The sequence below is a fragment of the Thermobia domestica genome, chromosome 3 (genome assembly GCF_964235325.1).
Source record: "Thermobia domestica chromosome 3, izTheDome1.hap1.1, whole genome shotgun sequence".
Taxonomy (NCBI): domain Eukaryota; kingdom Metazoa; phylum Arthropoda; class Insecta; order Zygentoma; family Lepismatidae; genus Thermobia; species Thermobia domestica.
In genome coordinates, this window is record NC_137456.1 from 143,151,941 (window position 1) to 143,172,294 (window position 20,354).

General features: G+C 38.5%; 1 protein-coding gene across 3 annotated transcripts in view; it reads left to right on the plus strand.

Annotated features, from left to right (window-relative positions):
* LOC145680779 (uncharacterized) overlaps positions 1-20,354 on the plus strand; it is a 113,156-nt gene that overhangs the window by 54,843 nt on the left and 37,959 nt on the right. For all 3 annotated transcript variants that reach the window (XM_081751779.1, XM_081751778.1, XM_081751780.1), the window contains exon 3: positions 4,378-4,689. In XM_081751779.1, the coding sequence (XP_081607905.1) occupies positions 4,378-4,689 (312 nt within the window). The remainder of the gene's footprint in view (positions 1-4,377; positions 4,690-20,354) is intronic.

A 20,354-nucleotide genomic window follows, 5' to 3' on the forward strand; every position in this document is an offset into this window, starting at 1 on the left:
AAAAATATTTTTTTAAAAAAGTTGTTCAGTTGATTATCCAAATAATGGAGAGACCAAAAGAAAACAGCGTGAGGTTATCCTTAGCCTGCATAATAGCTTTGATTCCACTGTTCTAAAATTTTAACTTTCTTTCTGTTACATAAATGAAAACATCCGCTCTTAACTAATTTGGAGGTGCTAAATACGAAAATGAAATTTAAAAAGTCCGATTGGCTTGCGTTTGGGCGTAACAGAGAAGGGTATATCTAAGCGTTCCCATACTTATATATATATATATATATATATATATATATATATATATATATATGGCAACACTGTTTAAGGTCTGGCAACGTCACAGTCCAATATATTATGTCAACATTGGTGGCAAAATATACTCGCAATATAGGTCGATAACCAGACGGCTCAAGGGGGGCTTAGTCCCCCTAAATTATAATTTAGGTTGAGTAGGCCCCCTGGTCCTACGTAAAATTGCTGTTATTTAACGGAAAATCCTAGTAATATCCCCTCTTTTATTTTATCAAAATTTAGGCGTGGGAATTTGCGACACAAGTACTTAAATGCCAGTCCATCTTTGTTCAAAGTCTTTACAAAATTCTTTATCAGTCCCAATTTAATAAGAAGTAGAGGAAGCAATATCTTCGTAGGATCTACAAGAAGTTGTGAAGAAACACTTTTCTTACTAGGTGTGTATGATGAACGTACAGGCCAGTCTTTTTTTCTTATAATGTAAATCTCTAGCACGACTGTATCATTCACATAAAAAGCAGCAAAACTTTGTGTAACCTTTTTGTAAGCCCAGCAAAGTAGCAATAACCTTGAAATCACCGCAAATTTGCCACTCATATCTATCACATTCCAGTAACCTAAGAATTTATTTCATGTTTTCATAAGTTTCTTGAACATCAACTGCATACACAACAGGAATTGAAGGACGAACATTGCCATTGTGCAGTAAAACTGCTTTAAGAGAAAATTTGGAGGAATCAATGAACAGTCTTCATTCTGCGGTCTTATATGGTATATTTATTGCTGCAAAGAGTCCTTCAGTGGCGTAGCAGCAATCCCCGCACTGCGGGGGGGGGGCGACGTATAGGGGGCCCCGAAGTCTTGCGATGATTAAAGATTTAAAGAAGTAGAACTTCAATCTTACTTCTATCGGCTTTTCAACTAGGGCCCCTTCTCTATACTTTGCGGGGGGGCCCGCAAAAGTGTGCTACGCCACTGGAGTCCTTCAATGTCATGGCGCACAGTCAGCTACCCTTGTGTTTTCAAAAATGAAACAAATTATTTATGTCTGTAGCGAAAAGTTGTTACCTTCACATCCGCGAGGTAATTCCCTTGTTGCAGCCGTGAGGCCAACAATTCGGTTTTGTTTTTGGGAAGTTCTAAGTCCCTGATTAGTTCATTTAATTCGGCCTGTGTTACCTTATGCGGTTTCCGGTCAGGTGAAGTTGTGGAAAAGTCTGGATCTTGAGATGTTGAGGGTTGTTCTCTATCCTGCATATTATCATCATCATCTATATCCATGTTGACAATTTCTGGTGGATCTGGTATTGGCACGTCGGGACCGTGTGGAATAGGACGTCTGGCTGAAGGTAGATTCGAGTAAACCAAACTCTTCTTTTTCTCTTTGGTATAGCCTTTCCGAATAGGTGGGACCAAACAGAAATAGCAGTCAGTGGTATGATCAGTAGGTTCTCGCCACACCATGGGCACTCCAAACTCCATACGGAGACGTTTTCTATGCACCTATGCATTAAGAGTAGAAGAGCACGTAGTACAACAAACGTGAGGAGCCCAGATTCAGTCTTGGTCTCCCACCTTGCATCCGAAGTACAAGAAGTAGGCTTTCATTGTTTCAGGCGTTAAGGCACGTTATCTCGACTTAAACGTAATTTTCCCACATATGTAACAAAAATTGTCTAGTTTGTTCACACATGTACAGGCATGATTAGCACCTTTACAAATCAAAGCAAGTTTCTATAGCACGAAACACTTGGTACAAACCGGGATTCATCGGGGATAATATCGATCACGCCTCAAGAAAAACAGCAAATTTTCGCCAATGTAATTTACAATTGGAATAAGGTTTTGGATTTTTGAAGTGAAACTGCAGAAAACAAATTAAGTGTTAGTGAGAATACAAATTAAGTGTTAGTGGTAACACCCATAAATCACATATTGAATAGCTATAGCCGGTTTCTTCCCACAAACGACGGAGAGATTTCTTGAGTGACCTAAGGAGTCGATAACTGACATCATTCACAAGACCCGCCTGCGGAGTCCGATGCTTCCCTGCCTCACTCAGAAGCGATCCTATTTCTTCCAATTTATTCACTAGCGACCACATTATGTTCCTGTCTGGGGAAGAATGTGAGGCAAATTTGTTTCTGAATGTCCTTTGCATAGCAACAACAGGTCCCGTTCTCTAAAGTTTTAACGATAAACTCATATTGATCCAAAGAATACACTATTCTCACTGTGCGCTGATCAAACTCACACAGCAGCACAGAACTGTGCCGCACAATTCTCAATACATCCGGCCCAGTTGACCTTGGCGAGGTTGTCATGTAACGAAGAAAACTCAGATCTCCCCACCGCACCGCACTTCATTCCAATTATAAGGTACACTGGCGAAAATTTGCTGTTTTTCTTGAGGCGTAATCGATATTACCCCGGATGAATTTAAACCAGTAAATATAGTCTCATAAATCTCCCATCTTTCCTTGATCTTTAGCCACAAACCGCATGAAATTCGGACTTCAGTTAGTCAATCTAGATCCAAATGAGATCCGTGAGTTTTAAAAAATCACCCTATATAATTCGAGATATCAAATTGCTGTAAACGGCAAAATGATCCTTTCGTTTATTGGAAATCATGTAACTTCTTAGACGTGATATTTATCTGAATACGTTTTCGGAATAAAACCTTAAGAAAAACTCGAAATTTCAATCATTTGTAACCTTGTTCTTATTTATTTGAAATATATCATAGGAAAATATACATAGGTATCATGATTATAGAACTCGACATTAAGGTATTTTGGACGTGTGTGGCTCCATTCGTCTTATTTGTGTTATTGCTGTTGTAGACGTTTTCAAATTGTGGATTCTTGTGATACTGTGGTGCCCTGAGTTTGTAACAGCAAGTAATACAGGTAGATGTGATATTGAAAGTTTTCGCTTAACATGTAGATTAACAATCTGACGTAGTGCCAGTTGAAAAAATACCCATGTTTGAGTTGTATTGGCAACATTGTTAGTTTGGTTATGTTGGTATTGAAAGTTAGAAAGGAAGTCTTGAAGTGTGTGTAAGATTAAGAAAATTTAAGGAAATATATTTAAAATACCAGTCTTGTTTAAAAGAAGAAAATCAAAGCTAAGGAAGACATGGATCTGAAGTAGCATGGAGGTTAGGTTTTAAAATAAAAGGGAAAACAACCAAGTGTAAATGAAATCAGGACAATGAAAGACTTACTAGAACTTTGGTGGAAAGCAAGAGTGGAGATAAATTTACAGGTTTCCATTTTTCATAACTCCGCTATAAATAAGGCTTCCGAAGAGAAGAGATAAAAACGCCTTGATCCCAAAGTCGGCTTTAGGATTTTAATTTTGGGTAGCCCCGCTCCCTCGCTTATAGATACACAAGGGCGGATCCAAGGATTGCTATAGGGGCTATAGCCCCCCCTTGACCCTCAGGTATACACTGGATAAAATGGACTTCAATCCTGTTTTACACTGGATAAAGCGGCAAACTATGGTTTAGCCCCTCCCTTGATCATATCCTGGATCCGCTACTACATACACATTTGATTGGTTAATGATAGTACGAAATTACTTTTACAGTAGTGGTTGATGCTATTTGTTGGGTATTATCTACTATTAATATAAATGGTGGAAAACATATTTACTCTTTATTGTATCTTCTAGCGTTTATACATTTGTTTAAAAAGTTTTGGGTAGGTCCATGGACCGTGCCTATCCAGCCTACCCGCTAAAGCCGTCATTGCTTGATCCTTGATTGCAGTGTAAATGAAACTATTTCTTCCTGTCAATATTTGCATAATACAAAATTTCAACGCTTTTTTATCTATTAGAGTAAAATTTACAAGTTACAAGGGAGTTTCAAGATAAACAGTAGGTATATACCCTGTGTATTTTACTAAAAAACATACACATTCAAACATATAGACAGATGTTCAATGTGTTGTAATATTCTGCATTTAGCCATTTGTTAGTCCTCTGCTGCTTTATTTTTCTCAAAACTTGGGTATCGAATAGCGAATAAATGTGAAGTTGTAAAGTAGCAAGTAGTAAACCCTAGTAGTAAAGTATAAATGAAAAATTTAAACATCGTCTATTATTAACTTTCAGCGTATAAATGATCCAGAGCTTGCAAAGAAATGCCTTCCGAGAAACATCTACAACAAAGTGGCCAAAATATTAGGTTATCCGCCTGATACTTCGCTTGACGAAGTTGACGAAGAGGTGGAACAAACAAAGAAAGAGAAGAAAGAAGTGGAAGCGGAAACACAAACTGAGTTGATGAAAGTGTACGAGAGGATACCACGAAGGAGTCACGAGGACGAAGTAGAACGTAGGAAATCACAAGCCAAAAACAGACGCGATACTGCTCTATCAAGGTTGTCCAGAGCATCTAGGCTGTCTAGGGTCGGAGATGCAATTGTAAGTTAATACTGATATTTTATTAACTTGTATATGAAATATACACAGGCCCGTAATTAGGTACTTTTTGTCGATTTTAGGCCCAATAAAGTGTTGTACCGTCTTATTTGTTCATATGTAGTTATGTATAAGATGAAACGACAGAAAAAAACTTGCGAAACATTACAGTATGTCTTTGTGATGCAAAATAAAAGCAAAAATAACTAAAGCTAATTAATGGTCTAATAATCTATAGAAAATAGAACATATATTCCCAAATACACTGCCTGCGATTTCACTAGTATTACCTAGGTCTATTTAACGAGTTCGTGCGATTGTTTTGTAGAGTCGTTGCTATGTCTATATGTTATATTGGTTAAAAGAGTTGTCAGGTGTGGAGGTATGAGTGCATTTCTGCATTACTTAAAATTAATATACAGATATATATAGCATCATAATATTATTTAAAGTGACCGTAGCTAGGTTGTAAACGCTCACTTTTGAAACGAGCTTAACTCAGCTCCAATACAGAGTGTAAAAAATAAGTTAGCTCACACTCAAACCAGTGTTGGGCAAATTTCAATTGAATTAACAATTAACAATTAATCTGTAAATTTAATTGTTAATTGCAATTAACAATTGAAGTAAGGAATGGTTAATTGTTAATTGCAGTTGGTCATTAATAATGAAGAATCAATTGCAATTAATCAATTGATTGAAAGTAATTGCAGTGGAAAGTAATTGCAATTGAATTCAGTCATTCAATTGCAATTGAAATTAATTGGCAATTAATTCAATTGCAATTGATTTCCATAGCAATTACTTTCAATTGATTGATCAATTGCCATTGATTTTCACTGATTAATTTTCAACACTGTAGTTCAGAGAGGGCGTGGGACAATGAAAATTTTAGCCACGACCAACTGACTCACCACCCATCGTGACCCACAGACCCACCAAAACTCATTGTCATCAACTCTGACCCATGATTCATGCCCTCTTCTCTACTGACTAAAGAGTTTAAACTTGTAATAAAACAAGCCTATGAAATTATCACTCATCGGAGTTTGAATTTCTACGATCAATCGCTCAAGCACCTCTCTATTACAATAACGGCGGATCTGACCTTTCTAATATAAATAAAATAAAGAGTTTGTTTGTCTGTCTATCTTTGTGCGGCCTGTGGACCGAAACATTTCAAAATTTGGTCACGGATAGCTTGGTCTAGGCCCCAGATCAAGACGAAGACTTTTTTTTTCAAATTTCGAACTAAGGGGGTCTCAGGGGGACGTTTTCCGGACCGGCCTAGGGACCAGACAAGCTGACCGAGAGTAACCAAATTTTGGTCACGGGTACCTTGGTCCAGGTCCCACACCAAGGAAAAGCATTTTTGACAAAATTCGAACCAGTGGGTTTCAGGGAGGCGTTTACCGGGACATGTAAAATAGTAGAAAATGACCGATATTAGTGTCGATTTCATAGTTTTCGCGGTCGCTGAGATCAATGATGACACTACCATTAGCGATGACTTTCAAATTCATCCACCGTTGTATGCGGGCCTCAGGTCACCAGAGGGGGAAATTCCGAGACATGTAAAAATAATAAAAAATGACCGATATTAATGTCAAATTCATAGTTTTCTGGGTCGCTGAGCTCAATGGTTTAACTCAAGACCGCATTTACTTTCACATTTAACTCCCATTAGCTAAGGAACGGAGGGATTATAAAGGGGATCAAGAGACATGTAAAAATAATCCACAATGACCGATATTAGTGTCAAATCCGTAGTTTTCGCGGTCGCTGAGATCAATGGTGATACTTTCATTAGCGATGATTTTCAAATTTAGCCATCATTGTATGCGGGCCGGGAGTCACCGGGGGTGGAGAATTGCGAGACATGTAAAAATAATGAAAAATGACCGATATTAGTGTCAAATCCATAGTTTTCGCTGTCGCTGAGATGATTGGTGATACTTCCACAGGCGTTGACTTCTAAATGCAGCACCCATCGGCTGCGGGCCAAAGGCGTTGTTGTTGTTGTTTTTTTTTTTAAAAAATTGGAACCAGAGGATCATAGGTTCTTCTACCGGTATATGTAAAAAGTAGTAGAAAATAGCAGATGTTAGTGTCACATTCATAGTTTTCGCGGTATCGGCTGGGGGCCAGATGAGATTTTTTCACAATTCGAACCAAGGGGATCTGAGGGGGCGTTCACCGGGACATGTGAAAGTAGTAGAAAATGACCAATATTTGTGTCGAATCCATATTTATCGGGGTTGCTCAGATGTATAGTGACACGTGTACCGATAATGTTTACGTTCAAATTCAGCCCCCATTGGCCTTCCCAATGAAATCACATGTACGTTGTTGGATATATATTCACACAAAATATACTCAATTTTAGAAATGTTTCTTAATTGTTCTCCCGTTGTTCAGTTTGTTTACATTGATATTTTATCTGATCCGTGCGAAGAACGGGCATAACAGCTAGTACGAAATGGTAAAGTGTTTGTCATGGACCAAATTACAATGAATTGAATTATATAGATAATTATTATAATTATCATTGATAATTATTTCCTTGTTGAATTATAGATACTTTCAGTTGAAAAAAGATTAAAATTTGAAAGTCCCAAATCAACGTAAAGGAAACCAACGTAAAGGAAAAATGTATAAAATTTTCCATATAATTAAGCGTACCGTAGAAACTTAAAATTTCCATGTAGTTAAGCTAAATTTCCATTTTTGTGTCGTTTTGTGAGCTTATTTCCATGTTTTGTGCGTCACCGGAAATGGGTCAATGTTATCCTACAAATGTGGCGGAACAAGTTAATGCTGTTCCGTCAGGAACGAGTTCGAGGTCGTTTCCTTCACATCGTCTTGTCGTGTTTTCTACTGTTTTCTAAGCCTATTTCCACGTTTTGAGAATCAATGGTAGTGGGTCAAATTGGGCATTCAATGTGGGAAGAAAAATGACCCACTCTCCCACCAGTATCGAATTTCGAGTTAGCTTTTTTCGCATTGTTTAATGCATGTTTTGTGCCGTTTCTGCGCATATTTTCACGTTTTGTGCGCCACCGAAAGTGGGTCAAAGAGGACCTACAAATATGTCAGAAAAAGACATATTCATCCCAGATTCAAGGACCATTTTGACCCACTTCCACTGATGCACAAAGCGACACAAATCATGCATAAAAAATGTGAAGGAAACGACATCGACATTTGATGGTGACGGAACAGCATTAAGTTATTCCGCTATACTTGTAGGCCATTTTGACCCATTTTTGTTATCGCATTAAAGTGGAAATAGGAGCACAAAACGGTACAAAACAGGAACTATACGATGCGAAAGAAACGATCTCCAAATTCGATAGTGGCGGAACAATGGCTGTTTTCTCTCACACCTTGATAGACCATTTTGACGCATTTCTGGTGATGCTCAAAACGTGGAAGTAGGCGAACAGAACGGTACAAAATACACACTAAACGATGTGAAGGAATCGTCCTCCAAATTCGTTGCTGGCGGAACAGCATTAACTTGTTTCGTTATATTCATAGGTCCATTTTGACCCACTTCCGGTGACGCACAAAACTTACAAAACAGGCACTAAACGATGCGAAAGCAACGACCCCGAAATTCGATAGTGGCGGAACAGTGAGCCATTTAACTCCCACTTTAAAGGCCCGTTTAACTCACCTCGGGTGATGCGGAAGACGAGAAATAGATGCAGAAAACTTTTTTTTTAAGGTACTAAGCGATGCAAAAGAAGATCTAGAAATTCGATAGTGTCGGAACAGTAGGTCATTTTTGTCACACCTTGGAGGCTAATCTTGGCACACTTCTGGTGACGCACAAAACGTGGAAATGGGGCACAAAACGGCACAAAACATGCATTAGTCAATGCGAAAGAAGGACCTCGAAATTCGGTAGTGGTGGAGCAGTGAGTCATTTAACTCCCACTTTGAAGGCCCGTTTAACTCACTTCCGGTGACTCACAAGACGAGGAAGTAGGCACAGAAAACTTTTTAAAAAATAGTCACTAAACGATGCGACAGAAACGACCTAGAAATTTGATAGTGGCGGAACAGTGGGTCATTTTCGTCACACTTTGGAGGACTATTTTGACACACTTCTGGTGACGCACAAAACGTGGAAACAGGGGCACGAAACGGCACGAAATATTCACTAGTCGATGCGAAAAGAAGGACCTCGAAATTCGGTAGTGGCGGAGAAGTGGGTCATTTTCGTCCCACCTTCGAGGCCCAATTTTACCCTCTTCCAGTGACGCACAAAACGTCGAAATAGGCTCACAAAAGGGTACGCGATGTGAAATTAACGACCTCGAAATTCGATAGTGGTGGAACTCTTGGTCATTTTCGTCCCATCTTGGAAGCCCATTTTGACCCACTTCCGGTGACGCACAAAACGTGAAAATACGCGTTCAAAACGGCAAGAAACTGGTACTAAACTATGCGAGAGAAGCGACCTCGAAATTCGTTGGTGACGGAACAGTGATTCATTTTCGTCCCACCTTGGGGACTCATTTTAACCCACTTCCCATGACGCACAAAACGTGGAAGTAGACACACAAAACTTCACAAAACGATGTGAAGGCAACGACCTCGAAATTCATTGGTGGCGGAACAGCAATAACTTGTTCCGCCATATTGGTAGGCCCATTTTGACCCACTTCCGGTGACGCACAAAATGTAGGAATAGGCTCACAAAGCAACACAAAACACGCACAAAAGATGCAAAACAAAGTACCTCGAAATTCGTTGGTGGCGGAACGAGTTAATGACGCCGTGAGCACCAATATATATACTGTAGTTCTTACCATCAAAGCTGAGAACTGCATGGTCTAATTTTTTTTAGCCAGAGTAGAAGCCCAACAGGGATAGTGATGTCAACCGGCTCGGCTCGGTTCAACTGAGCGAACAGCTTGAGCTGGCTTGGTTGGGATGACCCATCGACTGGGCTCAATTGAGCCGATGGCTTGAGCCGGCTCGGTAGGGACGAATCATCGACTCGGCTCGATTGGAGCCAATGGCTTGAACCAGCTCCGTTGAAACGAGTCCATAGGCTGGGTTCGAGTCAGTTCAACTGAGCTGATGGTTCGAACTGGCTCGGTTGGGGTAAGCGATCAGCTCGGTTGTGTTCAGCTCGTGTGGGCCACGGGCTGAGCTGGCTCGGTTGGATGAGCTGTTGGCTCGGCTCACTTCTCTGTTCGGCTCGATAAGTAAATGAGCTGTAAGAGAGCCGCTTGAGTCGTTAACAACCCTAAACCCGGGTCGAGCAGTTTTGAACATGTTTGGCTGGAGTCCTATAACTTTTAACAAGTTTTGGCTCGAGCCCGAATATTTGCTCCTCCTCAACTCAAACCTATAACCTCGTGACCGATGTCCTTGCCTCCTGAAGATTTCTTGACGACCGAGATCGGCAGTCAACTAATTTTTAGTATTCAGATACAAACCGCCTATATTTCATGTTTATACACGGTGTTATAATAATAATTAGTTATAGTACTAGTAGTAGTATCATGGATAATTATATTGTCTATGTAGGATACTTGAAGAGAGTAGTACTTGGAACCACAGAAAGGACTTAGCTCGAATTGGTTCGTTTTGGCTCGACTCGACTGGAAACTCGATCCGAATTGAGTCGAGTTGGGGAAAATTTTTCGAGCCGAGTTCTCGAGTCGAGCTCAAAGATGTCTGCTTCGAGTCGAGTTTTAAAGAAAACTCGCTCGAACTCGCTCGTGCCCATCCCTATTGTATGCGTGACGGGCATATAGAGTTCTTTCGAGGGGGATAGAATCATAAACATATTTAAAAAATGCTTAGTTTCACGGTTTTCTTCCCAGGGGGCGAAGGGATGGTAGTTATCCAGCATTTCTTATAAGTACCTTTTTTGAAATATGTAAAACAGTAATAAGTGGACAACACAATATACACATATCTTCTTATCTTCAGTTTTAATTGCTGATTTCAATTGCAATTAACAATTACAAGTTTCAATTGCCAATTGCAATTAACAATTAAATGTTTCAATTGCACTCTTTGCGATTGACAATTAACAATTAAAAGTTTCAATTGCCTGGTGACCAATTAACAATTAACAATTGACGAAAAATTAATTGCAAATTTTATGATTGAATTCAATTGCAATTGAAATTAATTGTCAATTACAAATTGAAATCAATTGCAATTGATTTTCAGAGCAAATACTTTCAATTGATTGATCAATTGCAATTGATTTCAATTGATTTTGCCCAACACTGACTCAAACAAGCTTTTTTAAAATAACGCGCTTGATTCACGCTCATTTATTTATTTATTTATTTATTTATTTATTTATTTATTTATTTAGCTGTGCTCAACTTCACGCTCAACAAATTAAAACACGCTTCGATGATTTACCGGTAATAACTAAAAGTATTCAGATGGGGTCGAATTACAACTGAAAGTATTAGGGTAAAATATATTACTTCACAAAGAAAAAATAATGTCCAAGGAAATTATTTATACAACCGGCAAATCAGTAGTTACAATAACAAAGTAGAATATTGTCTATGTATGCCTTCGTAAGAGAAGAAACCCACACATCTTATGTACCCCGACATTTTCTGAAGTATTCTACTCTGTGTGACTTCGAATAGTGGTCGCCCCTGCACATTCGGCGCCTTTACGTTACACCACTCGATTCCCCTTACTCCCTTAGCCCTTGCATATCCCTATGTGTTATAAAACACAATTCACTGCAGTATGATAAGACATTTGATTTATATATATATATTTTTTTCGGAGTAAACCCCCGATATACAAAGGAGGACAGACAATTTTACGTTACATAGATTGACTTCTAAACTCCACCAATACACATTTTTTAAAGCTGGGAGCAGATCCGAACTAAAATTTATAATTTTATCTTCCACTTTCAATATCAATATTGATGGGAGTGGTGTATAGATTTACTTTGGAGGTCCGCCAGCACCCCGTCTACTCGAAAGACTCAACCACTCACTGCTAAAAATCAAAATGAAAATAAGTTGAAAATTATAAGCCTATATTTTAAATAAAATGGAGGAAATTCCTTTGTCTGTGAATTAGTATAGCCAGTGAGATTATAATACAGTATCGAAGGGTGTTCACCTCCGGTGCTTGGGGTCAATGTTTCGTGGACTTTGTGGTGGACAAACACTGTGCTCGTCGGTTTTCTCGGGGTTCTCCAGTTTCCTCCAGGGCTATTTCTTCATTCCACCATTTCACTCATCTCTCATCATCACCGTCTCCTTTAGGCTAACCGGCAAAATCGTGGGACGTAAAACACAAAGATTTCATTTTCATTTCTTTTTTAGTATAAACAGCCTTATCAGTCTAGTAACCCTACGGTAGTATAAGAGTAAATTCGGTACTATTTGCAACAGAAATCTTCCTTGTGCCTTTACGTTGCTTGTAGTTTTATCAACAAAATAATCGGATGATACTTTGAAACCAACTAATATTTTCAGAGTTGCCAGAATAAACAGTGCGTGCCAAGAACGTGGTGAACGTATCGTTGTGTATGGTGAACGTATCGTTGTGACTGTGCATGTTGATTGTCGACAAAAGTAGGGACTGTTACGTTAATATGAGGCCTGACAAACGGTGAGCACAAACTGATGAAAATTCAGGAGATTCGTAAGAAAATCTTACAGTCTTGTGTAGTTGCTTCATCCCTGACTGATTTTGTTCTTCTAGATCGACGTCTATCGTGCACTGCACCAGGCACGTAGCCAAGTGGGGGTCTGGACCCCCCTCTTCGAGACTAGAAATGAAAATAAAATAATAAAGGAGGACAGACAATTTTATGTTATATAGATTGACTTCTAAACTCCACCAACACACATTTTTAAAGCTAGGAGCAGATCCGAACTAAAATTTATAATTTTATCTTCCATTTCGAATATAAATATTGATGGGAGTGGTGTATAGATTTACTTCGGAGGTCCGCCAGCACCCCCTTCCACTCGAAAGACTCAACCATTCAACTGCTAAAAATGAAAATGAAAATAAGTTGAAAATTATAAGCCTATATTTTAAATAAAATTGAGAAAATACCTTTGTCTATGCTAATGAGGGCGGTGGACAAGTCTACGAAAAGGGCGCCTATACAAACGGGAATATATATAGCGAGAGAGAGAGACTTTGAAAGAAAGTATGGGTGCCATTTTATATCAAAATCACCACCAAATTTGTCTTAGTATTAACTTAAATAGCTAACCTCGAATCGAAATCCTCTTTACTACCGAAAAACTTTTTAGTTCCTGTTTACCTTTTTTTCGTGGTTGTGTGTAGTGTTTATGTGCGTGCTCTACTGTCTTCATGTAGTATCGGTGCTGTGACTTTCCCAAGTGAAGCATTGCCAATGAAACATGGACTGAAGTGTAGTGGAAGATCATTTCATTTTATTGCTGCTGCCTTCATACCAAGAGGACCGCCATGTGCTCTCTCTGGTACTGCTAACAGTGACGGAGGAACTACCAGTGATTTTGTGCCAAGGTATGAGTCAAAAGCAAAAAAACAGTGCCTCATTCTCGCTTGTTTTCTCCTCCTTTGTGGTGATATTCACGTAAACCCTGGCCCACCCTGTCTATATTACACCAGTGCTTTCAATATATATTATCAAAATGTTCGTAGTATTAAAAACAAATTACTTGAGTGCTCATTGAACCTAGGTGAGATAAGGGAACTGGATTGTTTCGCAGTGACCGAATCGTGGCTGAATGAATCAGTGAACGACAGTGAAATGAGCTTTTCAAATAATTTCACCATTTATCGTAAAGACCGCATAACTCGTGGAGGTGGAGTGATGATTTGTGTAAATAATAAGTGGAAGAGCAAGAGAAGACTGGATCTCGAACGGGATTGTGAACTCATTTGGGTGGAAGTATTTATTCCAAAGCGTCGTTCTGTGTTTATTGGGTGCTTCTATAGGCCGCACAAGAACACCCCCCAGCACATCTTAGAAGCTTGCCATGACTCACTGTTACATGCGTTGTCACACGGTGACGTCATCCTATTGGGTGATTTCAACCTTTCCATCACGTGGCAGGACAGCAAGCATGGCGTCACTAAAGATGGAAACGACAGTTATTTCATGGACAATTTTATTCATGGACTTGGTCTAGGTCAACATAATATGCATAATACCCGCAATAATAGCAATCTTGACTATATTCTCTCTAACTTAGAACCTCGTTGTGTTGTCCCATCCAGAAATCTTTTTCCATCGGATCACGATTCCTTGGATATTTCTTTCGATTTCCTCCCCTCCACTACTACAAACCAGCCCCTCAAAAGTAGGTCACAACTTCTTTGGAAGAAAGCCCCCTGGGGTGACATCTGCCGGGCTATTGAACTGTTTCCTTGGTGTTTGTTAGAGGTAGGAACTGTTGACGACGCTGTGGACTTATTTACATCTGTTGTCCACTCAGCCATAAAGGATTTTGTGCCGGTGAACATCAAAATCGAACAGGTTTCCGGTCTGGTACGACAATGAACTTCGTGAACTTTTTAAAAAAAAAAGCTTGTCTGGACTCTATGGAAATCACATCCGAGTGACTACACATACAAAAACTTTGCTAGAATTAGAAGTCTTGCCAAGAAGGTACAGCGGCGTAAATACTTTGAATACATGGACTCAATTGGTAATTTTACTGTTAGTAACCCTAAAGTCTTTTGGTCTGTAATTAAATCTAGAACAAAATCTCCGGGCATACCGGCAACAGTTCAAGATGAAAATACTGAAGCGAGTGATGATCAAAGACCCGACCTCTTCAATAACTACTTCTGCAAAACATTTACTTCCCTTCCCTCTACAACCCATCTTCCCCCTCTCCGCTCCATCTGTTCGGACACCTTATCCAATCTCTCTACCACCCCGGGCGAAGTTCTGGCTCTCTTGCTATCGTTATCTCCACACAGATCACTTGGACCTGATATAATTAGTCCTCTCTTTCTCAACAAAACTGCTTCAGTTATTACGGTTCCTCTATCTATCTTATTCAATAGATGCTTCAAGGAAGGGTATTATCCCACCAATTGGAAACTAGCTCACGTGACCCCAATATATAAATCAGGACTTAAAGATCATGTATCCTCCTATAGGCCAATATCTCTTCTTTCTGTAATATCAATTATCTGCGAAAAAATAATCAAAGACAGGCTACTTAAATTCACCTCACCTTACATCCATAGTTCTCAGCACGGCTTTCTACCGAAAAGCTCAAGTCTCTCAAACTTAAGTACTCTTCTTTCCTGTGCAGTCAAATGTATGAATAACAATACTCAATTAGATGTTATCTATTTTGATCTCTCGAAGGCCTTTGATTCTGTCAGTCACATTCATCTTCTTCATAAACTCTCCAATAGATTTAATGTACATGGCAAATTTCTCTCTCTAATCACAAGCTACTTGAAGGACCGTAAACAGAGAGTTGTTCTTTCAGGGGCGACTTCTAACCCCCAACCCGTGATCTCAGGGGTGCCTCAGGGGAGTGTACTTGGGCCTCTGCTGTTTGTCCTGTATATGGATGATCTCTACACGCACTTATCAGCTCAACCTAGTGGCCTTCTGCTTTTTGCTGACGATTGTAAGTTATACAGAGAAATATCGTGTCTCCATGACACAACTGCTCTACAGGAAGACATAAATTACCTTACAGGCTGGTGTGAAATGTGGCACTTGAAACTCAACAGTAAGAAATGTGACAGTATTACTATTACTTTGAAAAAGTCTCCTGTTCCCTCCGCATACCATATCAACGATTCCCCTATCACACATTCTGCTAGTCATAATGATCTTGGTGTCATCTTTGATTCAAAACTCACATTCTCTGACCACATCTCCTCAATACTAAAGAATTCAATGCGCATGTTGGGACTTCTTTATCGATTCACCGAACTACGCACTGTTTCTTCATTAGCAACTTTTTATAAGACATTAATAGTGCCCAAGATCGAATACTGCTCTCCCATATGGGCCATGGCAGCACCTACACATCTCTCCAGACTTGATTCTGTTCTCAATTTCTTCATCGCTATAGTCCGTTTTCGTGTTCCTGCACTTCGAATATTATCTAAGAAGGAACTCTTGCGACATCTTAATATTCAGACTCCTGAAGTACGCAGAACTATCTCTGACCTGAAATATCTACATAAAATAGTTAATGGAAACTTAAGATCGGAAATATTACTTCAGGAACTATCCTTACGTGTCCCTTCCCGCATCACTCGGAATACCCACCTATTCCATCTTGCCCGTCCTAGGTTGGCTGTTATACAGAGGTCTCTTTTTTATAGAATACCAAACTGTTATAATCAAGTAACAACTGATGTGGACATATTTTCGAGCTACCCAGTGTTTGAAAGAGCAATTAAACGAGCTTTGACGGAATAGTTTTACTTTTACACTCTTTTTTCTATGTTGTTGTTATTGTTATCTTGTTTTTTTCTTTCTTTTGTTAGCATGTCCCTGTGTAAAATGGCAAAGTTATGCTGTATCTGGGAATTTGTTCAATAAATAAATAAATAACATTTCTGTCAAATAAAAAGAAGCTAAATGTATCAACAACTTAATATAGCACGCCTATGGATGCAGGAGGTTCATTGCCGCGTTTACAAAAGCTCTCCATTTATTTCTGTCCTTAGAAAACTGAACCAGTTTCTATTTTATATTTCAATCTCTGCGAGAACCATTTTAATATTGTCCTCCCATCTGCGCCTCGGTCTTCCTAACGGACATTTTCGTATTTGGATTTCCAATTACAACTTCGAAAGCGTTTCCAATTTCTTCCATTCTGGCTACATAAAATGACCATTTGAGCCTCCTAGACTTGATGACCCTAACAATGTTTGGTAAACGGTATAAAATTATGCAGTTCCTCCTTATGAAGTTTCCGCCTTTCCCCATTCCCGTTCATTTTGGAGTTCGAATATTGGTTTAAGAATCTTGTTTTCAAATACTTTCAGTCAGCGATTTTCTCTCAGTCATTTACCATGTTTCACAACCATACAGCACAACAGGCATGATTATCGTTTTATATTTTGAGCTACAAATTCCTCAACAGAATTAGCGACAACAAAAGATTTTTAACTGAATAATAGCACGAAATCCCTGCTTTCAGTTGATATCTATTTTTTTAGCGATTGTGGTTTTGGTCTGTTAATAATGATCCTAGATATTTGAAAGTATCCACTTTGTCGAAAGAAAATATTATTTGGTATTCTAACGCATCAATAAAATGCAGTACTACGATCCCGACAAACTTCCATTTATTCAGTTTTCTCTGCATTTACTTTTAAGCCTATATCCCTGCAAGCATTAATTAAGATTTCTGCATTCCTTTGTATTATTCTATCATTACCTATTAAATTTACACCATCAGCATACGCCATAACCTAGCAAATACAATTCAGCTCTCGGACCTGATTGCTGTCTTTGATTTTCCTTATCGTGTTCTCTAGAACAAAGTTAAATAATAATGAGAACGCATCTCCTTGTTTCAGGTCATTCTCAACGTGAAAGCTCGTGAACAAGAATTTCTCTACTCGAACCTTATTTTGGGATTCATTTAAACATATCTTAATTAATCTACCTTTTTCGGTATTGCAAATTCTGTAAGCATGTTGTACAATGTTTCCCTCCTACCAGAGTCTAAAGTCAATAATTGATGTGCCAGGATGTTGTATTCTCTCATTTCTTTTCAAGTATTAGTCGAATGGTAAATATCTGGTCGATAGTTGATCGATTTTACCTAAATCCGTTCTGATAATTTCCAATAATTTCATCTGCGTATGGAGTCAATCTTGCTAATACAATGTTTAAGAGGATTTATTGGATGTTGACAGAAGAGAAATGTCTCGATAACTATTAAATCTGTTTTGTTGCTTTTCTTCTGAACTGGAACAATGATTGATTCTCTTCAATCTTGTGGTAATTCCTCCTTGTTCCAGATAATGAGAATGAGTTTGTGTATCTTACTCTACAATTTTTTCCCTCCAGCTAAAATTGTCAACCAGAATTTCGTCTACACCCGGGGATGTGTGTTTATTTTTTTAAAAAATAGAGATTTCTATATCTGTCTGTTTAGGTTCTGGAATATACGGTTATGCTGCATGCATTTCAATTTCTCCACGCGCATTAGTTTTTGGCTATGTGTTAAGCAAATCGTCAAAGATATCTTTCCATCTATTTAAGATGCTATCTGTATCAGTGAGAACTGTCCCTTTAGGTTTCTTTAATATATAAGCACGAAGTTAGCCTTTCTTAAGTTCGTTGATGCGTTTATACATGTCCCGAATGTTTTTCTTTTCACTATTATCTTCAAGTTAATTAATTTTAACGTTCAAAAGTCGCGTTTCTTTGTTCTAAAAGTTTTAGAAGTTTTCTGCCAGATGACAATGAAATTTTATGTAGTTATTTCGTTCGGATTTTGTAGCCAACGCAGTTTCTTCTGTTTTCTCTTCTCTGCTACTTTAGTACATTTCTGGTTGAACCATGGTTTGTTCTACGTATTTCTGCGTGCTCCAATATTTCTTTTGCTGAAATTTTAATATTATCTCTAATTTCAACCAAGTATCGTGAACACTAGTGCATTCCGAACATTCTAAAACCGAGAATCTATTCGACACTTCAATCTGGCTCCCCTCTCACCTGACTCTTCTCTATTTTTTTAAAAAAAGTATTAAACCTCTTCGTTTCCGGATATTGAATATTTCCTTTATTCAACGATAGTCTCTCTCGTACTATCACAATCAACTCCTCTGAACGACCGAACATCAGTTGTGCTAGACTGTTCTTTTCTGTCTACTAAAACATGATCAGTTTGAATATGTGTTTTTTCATTTGATGAAGTCCAAATATATTTATGAATGTCGCGATGTTGGAATTTTGTAATCTTCACGATAAGTTTCTGGATATTGCACAATTCACGAGTCTAACGTCATTGTCACAACCTTCCTTATGCAAACATTTATTCCCTATAATTGGTTTGAAAATACCCTCTGGTCCTACCTTCGCATTGAAACCACCTAACAGAATTTTCATATGGTATTGCAGGAGATGATCAAATACCCGTTCTATTCTTTCGTAAAAACTGTATTTTTTTAATCGCCATCCTTATTTTCTGTTGGGGCATGTGCATTTAAAATAATATTACACCACCGACCCTTAAGAGAAGTAAAAGAAAATCTATCATTAACAAATTCAACCTATGTAATTGCTGATATTACGTATTCGTTTGTGAACGGAAATCCCTGTTTCTAGTTGGTAATTTTTAATTTGTTCCCCGTAAAAGAACGTAAAATTTCCAGACTTGACTCCTCCATTTCCTTCTCATCTAACTTCGTGATATCCCACTAGGTCCAACCTCTATTTCTAAACACATTTTTTTAACAAATTTTAACGCGCCTGCCCTTTAGAGACTTCTTACATTTCATGTTCCAAATCTTATGTCGATTTTACTTTGCGGAATTCGTGCCAAGTTATCAGTTCTGATCCGAGGATTCTGCGAACTTATCTGAACAATCCTTTTTAACAGGATGAGGTTGTTAGCCTTATACCAAATTCTCAAGCTGGATTATCACCCCTTGTCTGTCCGTGACTGCTTACTCAGTATATTCGCAGCTAACCTCTATATCCCAGAGGCCTTCTCCTCGATCCACAACCTAAGGACGCGCCGTGCCGTGGTGACAGGAAGAGCATATTTTGTGGAAATTAATACAGCTATATTTCAGAAATACAACAGGTACTGATTATCCGAACACTGCTTTAAAACACACAGGAACAATTAATATGCTCGCATATATGGATGCATATTAAGAGTGAAAGCTTCGATGCCGTAAAAATCATAAATTAGAGACTAGTGTCAGTATAGTATTACATAAATGCAACGTACGTTTGACTATCTGAACTATTCTTGATGTATCACATTGTTTCGTTTTATAGCTATATAACTTGATAATATTTTTGTAAGTGATTATACTCTTTATCTGTTCTCTGCCAATAGCAGCTGTATGAATTTATAATACAAAACTGAAATACAGAAGAATAAAATAAAAAGAAAATAATGTGATATTTCGCAGGGTATCCTATGTAAAGGGCGCCTTGTATTTTTCACAGGTTCTGTACTACCAGTCAGTATTTGAATTTATTAAATAAAGCTGGTATACAGGATAACTAAAACCACTTATCTATAATGTGATGTTTCTTAGGGCGCCTTATATAAAGGGCGCACTGTACCTTTCACGGGTTCTTCGCCAACAGTAACTGTGTGTATTTATTGTACAGAACTGTGCTATACGGAAGAATAAATAAAATCGATCATCTTCGATGTGGTCTCGGAAGGGCGCCTAATGTAAAGGGCGCACTGCACCTTTCACGGGTTCTTTACCAATAAAACTGTAAGAATTTATTACTAAAAACTTGTACCATTATTTATAGTGTGACATTTTGGAGGGCGCACCGGGACACGTCCCGGTGTCCCGGTGGGCCAGCACGGGCCTGATAGCCAGTGAGATTATAATACAGTATCGCGTATTAGTATAAACAGCCTTATCAGTCTAGCAAAGAGTAAATCCGGAACTATTTGCAACACAAATCTTCCTTGTGCCTTCACGTTCCTTGTAGTTTTATCAACAAAATC